The sequence below is a fragment of the Brachyhypopomus gauderio genome, chromosome 12, assembly GCF_052324685.1.
Source record: "Brachyhypopomus gauderio isolate BG-103 chromosome 12, BGAUD_0.2, whole genome shotgun sequence".
Taxonomy (NCBI): Eukaryota; Metazoa; Chordata; class Actinopteri; order Gymnotiformes; family Hypopomidae; genus Brachyhypopomus; species Brachyhypopomus gauderio.
Window position 1 is genome coordinate 4,436,352 of NC_135222.1, and position 8,337 is coordinate 4,444,688.

General features: G+C 48.1%; 1 protein-coding gene across 2 annotated transcripts; it reads left to right on the forward strand.

Annotated features, from left to right (window-relative positions):
* The first annotated feature begins 2,627 nt into the window (after positions 1-2,627).
* s1pr3a (sphingosine-1-phosphate receptor 3a) lies at positions 2,628-5,852 on the forward strand. Of its 2 annotated transcripts, none has more exons than XM_077024521.1 (2): positions 2,628-2,894; positions 3,867-5,852. In XM_077024521.1, exon 2 carries the CDS (start codon positions 3,889-3,891, stop codon positions 5,134-5,136), a length of 1,248 nt encoding a protein of 415 aa, XP_076880636.1. In that variant the 5' UTR covers positions 2,628-2,894; positions 3,867-3,888; the 3' UTR covers positions 5,137-5,852. The 2 variants fall into 2 exon arrangements, with proteins under 2 accessions (XP_076880636.1, XP_076880635.1); XM_077024520.1 differs by having other exon boundaries at positions 2,650-3,126.
* The last annotated feature ends 2,485 nt before the right edge of the window (positions 5,853-8,337 follow it).

Genomic DNA, 8,337 nt, shown 5'->3' on the forward strand with positions numbered 1-8,337 from the left:
CTCAGGCTCTGGTTCTGTTCGTCTTCAACACGGAAGGGGACACCCAGAACCTCACAAGGGCACTGAAAAGACAAGGAGAAGAAGGGATATAGGACACTCACACAATCACACATTTACAACCATACGAACCCACATGAACACAGACAGACTTTATAACCCCAAATATATTCACCAAAATCTGTAGTTTTTTGACACACACACGCTCACACACAGATATACGTTTGAGTTGTAAAAGCATTCCGAACCCTCAGCCTAAGACTGCAATGAATGGTTTCAAAGGGCTTTGTTGTTTACAAGAAAACCATCCAAGTTATTTTCAAAGGCAAAGGGCAGAACTTTATTTAGTGTCAGAAAATATGATTCGAAAAATAAGTAAAATGCTGTTTGAATAGGAGTACACACTGTGGCCGAGAAGATATTAAAAACAGTGTCAATGTCAAAGGAACAGTCCACTGGTGAATACTACCAACATTAAAGCACTTGTGAGAACTTCATGTTCCTTGAGAACTTTCAGAGGTCACAGCTGTCTACAGTTTCTTTACAGTTGCTGACAAAACTGTCTCGTGTTTAAAAAACCCACAGGGGCAAGTTGGCTTTCCTTTAATCTGTTCAGTTCCTCGTCGCAGACGTAAAGTACATTTGATTTCCCTGACTTCACACAGAGCTCTACAAATGAGAACATCTGACATTACAGCATAAAAGTTGGGATTGAAATGAAAGTATTGGAATAAATAGATATACTGGCTTCTGCTGTGTTGAGACTTGTGTTGACTATATTTGGCATGACACCAAATGTTTTCGAATGTCTGCTCTTCTTCACACACTTCCTGTCCTGGACACAGGGAGGTGGGTCTCCTTACCAGCAGATAAGAGATAAAACACTCAATGATAACCTATCACGTCTTTTGGCCCTGCAAACTTAAATCACAACCTACTTTTAGAAAACACCTGGTCAGACGGGAATGCAGCTGAAATACTACCTACCCAATATATTGTTATTAGTGGTCACTGCTTTATTTTAATGACCAAAATATGACCCTCCCACTAGAGGAATACAGGAAGCAGGAAGAAACCTGTCGTATTTTGCACTGTGGTGCTGTCATGATGACGGAAAAGGACCTGGTGATGGGGAAGGTTCAGGAGCTGCATCTGTCATGCTGGCGTGAGGGTGAGGGTCAGCAGACGGGAGGGAGGGCTTGTTGGGTGGGCGGGGTTAGGGGCGGGGTTAGAGGCGGGATGAGTGGGAAAACGGCTGGGTGGTGCAGAGAGGTGAAAGCCCAAGAGACCATTCCTCCATACACAGGACACACACACACACACACACCAAACACGCACGCATACCTTCCCAGTTCCCACAAAACTTTACATTCCACAGCAGCCTTCTCACCATTGAGTTCTAGTGGGCCCTGACTCACTAGCTAGTTCATAAACCGCCTGGTAAGTCATTAAGCCCGGCACACTCACCCAAATGAACTCGTGTCACTGAGAAGGAGACAGCAAACATGGTGTTTTAATTCTCGGTCAGGCATCGACCTCTCAGCCACATCCAGGAAAGGCAAAAGCCAAAGCATTTTTTTTAATGATTACGTCACTCTGCTGTCGGTATTGTTATTAATGACTCAGTCCAGTGTCAGCACATCAGGGTCATTATTAGCAAAGCAAACAGTGGGATGAGCTGGACTCGTTAATCAGCTGAAATCACATTTGACTTTGGCTGAGTGGACCAGGTGCCTGGAAATCCTCACTCTTGAGAACAAGTACAACATCCCCGTCCAGCCATCCGAACAGATCTCACCTAGCCGGCCCGAAAACCTCCCACAACATGTACGGCTCAACAGTTGCTGCTGGGGCAGACGCATAGCCCCGAGCACTTCAGCATACTGGTCCATGATAAAAGTCCTCTCTACACACCCCCACAACCCACACACACACACACACACACACATTCCTTTATCAGGCACAACCCTTGGAATGAACCCAGTCCTATGGGAAAGATAAGCCTTGCCAAAGTATGGAAGCACAGCAGCAGAAAAGGGTGGGAGAGAAATTACTCCAGAGCAATAAAGGAACGGAAGGAGCAGAGAGGCTGTTTATGCGCGCTGCCCTCATTTTGGTGAACCCCCGGCCCATTTTAACACTGCGGGGGGATGTTTTAGGCAGAGGGCCTGTATTATGGTGGACCCTCAGGGAAGACTTCTCTTCCTGCATGATGATGTATGCATGTGTGAGTATATGTGTGGGCGCACACACGAACACGGTCTAGACGAGCCTGCAGCTGTGGGAACCGGACGACCCGTGCCATCTCCCAGACGGGAAGATCACAGGATAGTCATCATTTTAAATTAAAACACAATAAACCATGTTGATCAAAGAGCGAAGTGTTGTGAGTTAAGGGTCTTGGCTTGCCATCATGGAAAATGTTTCGGGATGCCAAGATAAATAGAGGTACCAGCACTGGTAAAACACAGAACTGCTTTAGACCCTCGAGGATGGATTGTTAGACAACAGTAGTTTTGGTTATTTTTGTTTGTTACATTGCGTTTATTAAACAATTAATAAATAATAGTATAGTATAGTATATAATAATAAATAGTTAAAACTCATAAAATGTAATGAAAGTAGCAGCGTGTTCAGTGTTCGTGACGGCCATATGCTATATGTGTGTCGTGACAATTTACAGATTAAGTTGCTCTTATAAAATGACGTAAGCTGTTGTGACATGCAACTGTATGGCACGTGGGTAATAGCGTAACTAAAACACAAACTTCACGAGCTCAGACTCGCGCTCGCATTTGACTGGCCGCCGTCAGGCCAATATCGGCCACTTATTTCCAGATCCCGCCCCATCCGAGCAAAAGATCTTGATCGTTCATCATCGGAGCGACGACTCGCAGGTACTGGTAAAGTAGTAACGTACAGTAAGGCGGTTATAAATATCTTACACAGAACAGTAAACCTGATGTTTTGAAGGCATTGTGTGGAACAGATGGCGTAATGCAGTCAACTAAAGCAACCACTGAGATGACACAAATATATATTTTTTCATTTTAAAAACACTAAGAATCAGTTAACTACTAGAACAAGATGGAGTTTTCCATAAATTGCTGGAGATGGCATATCTAACAGGTAAGTCAAGAAACTTGTGATTAGTTCTGTTTAAAAATTACATTAAAATGTCAGTATAGTGGATACTGACAAAAGTAAGATATTAAAGGCGCTTGTTCGTATAGCAGTTACAGAGTTTGAAGTCAGAGTATAAAGGTACATTTTAATAAATCATGTAACTTTACAAATGTTATACAATGTAGGTTAGTGTTCTTTCGGGTAGTACAGTATATGCTCATGACTAAACGCGAATTTCAGGTTTTGGCTAATGGTACTTTTTGCGGTTTGGTGTCTAATTAGGTCTATAACAGATTTTTTTTCTGCTGTTTGTTATTCATGATGCGATCATCGCGTGCAAGTTTTCATTAAATCACTGCTCTTCACAAAATCTAGTTTTACGCATCGCATCTTTAAAAAGTAACTGGTTGCCTCTGTGGTAGGGGACTGGGCTTCAGTCTGTCTTTGCAAATTCTGCGTGAAATACCAATAAGCGGTATAACAATACTCGGGGAAGACTCCTAACACTACAACACTCGCCAGCTCTTTAACATAAATTAAAGGGTTCTGCCAAATGCGTACAATGTAAATGTAAAGTGTCATTTCAATGCGAACTCCAGTTTAAAGAAACGAGCGATTACTGAATGTGTATTTGTGATTGACAGAACTCTAGTTTGCCACTAAAGCATAACAATAGTATTTATTAATATAACAACACTACTTAATGATATATATGTTATGTTTTGTGTATTTATGCCTAACAGATCCGCACCAAAATTATGTTTGATGCATCTCGCTGGAATAACTTCCAAACACAGACGCCCTCTGCTGTTTGAAACGGGAATCGCCGGCAGAATGGACCTGCAGCCGGGGATGAACCTGGAAATAGTGGGTCACTACAACCACTCGGGGAAGTGGGCCCGGCCGCGGGGCAGCGGCGGCTGCAAGACGGTTCTGCTGCTCGTGGTGTGCGCGCTGATCATTCTGGAGAACGCGACGGTGCTGCTGGCGCTGCGCTGGAACAAGCGCCTGCACGGACGCATGTACCTCCTCATCGGGAACCTGGCGCTGTCCGACCTGCTGGCCGGCGTGGCCTACGCCGTCAACATCTCCACGTCGGGCCAGCGCACGTTCTTCCTGACCACGGCGCAGTGGCTGGCGCGGGAGGGCAGCATGTTCGTGGCCTTGAGCGCGTCCACGTTCGGCCTGCTGGCCGTGGGCGTGGAGCGCCACGCCACCATGGCGCGCGTGCGTCCGTGCGAGGCGGGCGGCCGCGGGCGTCTGCTGGTGCTGCTGGCCGCCTGCTGGGCCGTGTCGCTCCTGATCGGCGCGCTCCCCAGCCTGGGCTGGAACTGCCTGGCCCGGCTGCAGGCGTGCTCCACCGTGCTCCCGCTGTACGACAAGGGCTACGTGGCGTTCTGCGTGAGCGTGTTCAGCGCGCTGCTGGCCGCCGTGGTGGCGCTGTACGTGCGCATCTACCGGCTGGTGCGGTCGAGCGGGCGGCGCGTCAGTTCGCGGCCGTCCGAGCGCTCGCTGGCCCTGCTGCGTACCGTCGTGATCGTGCTGGGCGTGTTCGTGGCGTGCTGGGCGCCCCTCTTCCTCTTCCTGCTGCTGGATGTGGGCTGCGGTCCGGAGCGCTGCGCCGTGCTCTACCGGGTCGACTGGTTCATCGCGCTGGCCGTGCTCAACTCCGCCCTCAACCCGCTCATCTACACGCTGACCAGCCGCGAGATGCGCGCCGGGTTCCTCCGCCTGCTGTGCTGCTGCGTCGGCCGGGCGTCGGCAGACGGAGGCTCCACCCAACACGGAGCTTCACCCCTCCCCGGGAGCCCCTTCCCCACGGCCGAAAATTCAAGCGTTGCGGGGACAGGGGGCGGTCTGAGCAGGTCCATCCTGATGAAGGGCGGAGGATCCACCGCGGTTAACTCGCACCACCAGTCAGTGAACGCATCCACCCCCACGTTGACCCACCCAGACCTCCTCTCTGCGGTGCTGGTCAAGGCCAGTGAGCTACCTTCGCTAGGGAAGTTCTGATTCGTCCATCAGACTCCAAACACTTCAGAACAGACCAGACCGAAGGGTTCAAGATCTAAACAAGGGCGCTCTGGCCTGCTGGATATACATTGCATTGCAGTTCGGTCTGTTAGTTAGCAGCTGTTGCACCAGTGACATCCAGCCTGCGGGCGCCGTGATTAATGCGAAGCTACTCGGCGTAGACTGAAACATGGATTTGCTTCCAGCGAGCTCACCCATGTTTAATACGAACAGATTAACGGACAGAGAAACACACACACACACACGGAGGGCTACAAGTATAAAGCAATAGGTGGGAAATGCTGGGAGTAACATGCAATATATGCCCAAAAGCCTTCTCTAATGAATTCTGTGGTGAAATCATACCCGTTATAATTATTACTACACTTTTGAGATAGGTATCTGCTTTTGATACATGAAAAAGAGCCACTATATATACTTTTTACAAATTTAGTATAGTGTTGCCAATTCTAAGATCTCTGATTTTGTATAGCACTATTTATATTTTTAATGGAAAACCATCCCAGTATTATGTGCATCATAACTATGTGTTTGAAATGTATTGTCTTCATGCATTTAACGTTGCTGTTTTGTTCCTGTCTGGACAAAAACATAATTTATATTTCGCTCATAGCAGCTCATATTACACCTGGTGAAAGTGAACTGAGTGGGGAAAAAACGTGAAGCACCTATTAAAGTGGGCATGCTTAAAGTTATCACTCTTCTTGTTCAGTGCGTTCATGAACGTAATACGGAAAAGGCTAATTAGAGACGCTCTTACCCTTTAAGTTGTAGGTTAATTTTTGGTAGCTAGAGGGCGCTGCAGGGCCACGCTGAAATGACCCAAACTGGAGGCGAGGAGATACAGCCTCGCGCTTTATGCCTTGGACAGAACCGCAACGCAGTTGAACGGCAGAATTCACTTCATCCTTCATTAGCAAATGGATTCAGACGTTTTTAAATGTTAGCCACATGGAAAATGCTTAAGTAATGGTACATATGTGGACGCTTAGGAATTTGAAGATTTGACTTTGCGGTGAAATTTGGGACGGGTTATTAGGGAGGGAAAATAAAAGTTGTTAACCTTTGAGACACTGAGTATTGCGTTGTAGAGTAGCTGTGTGTGCTGTTCTACTAAACAGGTGGCAGGGCGGCGGACTCTTACAAAGCCACAGCACAGCATGGAGAGATAGATGTAAGACGTTATCTGAGAAGAGGCATTAAATAATCGTTTTTATCAGTGATGACAGGTTGACATTTTGGAATTGTGGGTATTTGACAGATATGGCATTTAATATGGAATATTTCTGCTGCAGGCTCTCTCTCTCTCTCTCTCTCTCTCTCTCTCTCTCTCACACACACACACACACACACAATCTCTCTCTCTCTCTCTCACACACACACACACACACACACACACACACACACACACACACACACACACACCACACACAATCTCTCTCTCTCTCACTCACTCAGTTTCCCTATTTTCCCTCTCTGGTTATTAAAGCACACGGATAATACGGAGATTAACATAAGACAGATGTAAGGGACATTCTCAAATTGATTTCTGCATATTCACAAGGTACCTTCAGTAGTCCAATTTCAGCGTAATTCCAGTAGCATGATTAATTCATAAAACACCTAGCCTACATCTCAGTACTAGCCATCATTACTAATGTCATTTACACTGGGACACGCTGCTCACAAACACACATGGGAACAAAGAGCAGAAATGTAGCGAAACATAACACGAATTCTCTGGCCCCCACCGGACTGGTAAAGAGCTGGGGTTTCACGGAGATGTTGGGCACTTACCTCATGCAACACCCCCCCCCCCTCCAACAGCCCCTCCACTGTGCTGAATGGTGAGCTTAGCTGGGGAGCTTTTGTGCACTGTACTTCAGAGGGGATCTTCTTCCGGGCACGGTGCTCATTGGGTCGTAGGGCGCGGAGGATGAATGCAACGGCCTTGGCACCTCGGCCCGGCCCGCCGCTCCGCTCTGACAATGGCTCCATCTGGAGCTACCACAGCTCAGCACGCATCAGAGAATGGAGGCCTGCCATTAGCGGAGCAGGAGGTCACTTCTAACAAGCTCTCGGGGGCTGGTAGGGAAAGTGTGAGCAGCAGTGGGGTGTTTGTAGTCTGTGTGTGTGTGTGTGTGTGTGTGTGTGGCTTGTGTGTGTGTGTGTGTGTGTGTGTGTGTGTGTGTGTGTGTCATGATGAAGGGAGGCAGCCCAGGTCTGGAATCCAGATGATCTCAATTATTCTTCACTACAGATAAAAGTGATGGTAGGATGTCTCTGGTCTTGTGCCAGTTCTAATTCTTTTCTCCTCAGTGGTGAGGGGCTGGTCTGTGGTAGTAACTGCTCTTAGATCAGTAGCTTCCCAATAAAGCAACTCTAGGCTGATGTTTACTCGTTTCTAAAATTCTTTCTGCCCCTTCAACACGGCAGCCCCTGTTTAAGTCTGTATAGATCCCTGAACTCAGACCAGTCTTTGCGTTTTTATATCTTTATGGGTTAAACAAAATGGACATAATGCAGAGAAATTAATTAATAATTAATATTTTTAGGCTTACATGGGCCAATGTAGCTGGTGTGACGCAGTGAGAGCTGGATCTGAGCACAGAAGCTCTGCAGGACCAGGACTTCATCTAAACCAGCCACTCACGCGTCAGGGGCTGGTGGGGCATCCAGAGGTCGAACACCAGGATGGTGGCCAGACAGCGCAAGCTTGTGCTCTCCAGAAACATGCAAAGCCTTTCAGCGCTGCAGCACGACCACGAGATACGCCGCCATCGGGGAAAAAAAATTCAGCCGCCATCTCGCGCGCCAGCTCTTGCTCGCCAGCTCTCGCTCACGCTCGAGGGCACGCGCGGAGCCGAGAAACGGCCCTCGTAGTGCCGTGTAATTACCCCACGATGAGTAAAGGCCTTCATTACAGCACAAATTACAGCCCAGCGCACGTCCTTCAAGAGACGTCGCGGGGGCTTTTATTCGCCCGAAGGACGGCCTTGGCAGGTCACGTGGCCCATTGAGCAACAGCATCACCCCCCCCCCCCCCCCCCCTGCACTCTCCATCTATGGCAGCTGTGAGATCTCTGGTTACGGGCCAGCCCACACACCTGTCCAGACAGCTTCATGTGTGTGTCTGCGGCATGCCTGAGGGATTAGGGTGTCAGTCTGTGGCGAAAAGAT

What these genes read in the sequence shown, in the direction of transcription:
- s1pr3a (XM_077024521.1), top strand. Translation starts at nt 3,889, where the DNA reads ATGCATCTCGCTGGAATAACTTCCAAACACAGACGCCCTCTGCTGTTT.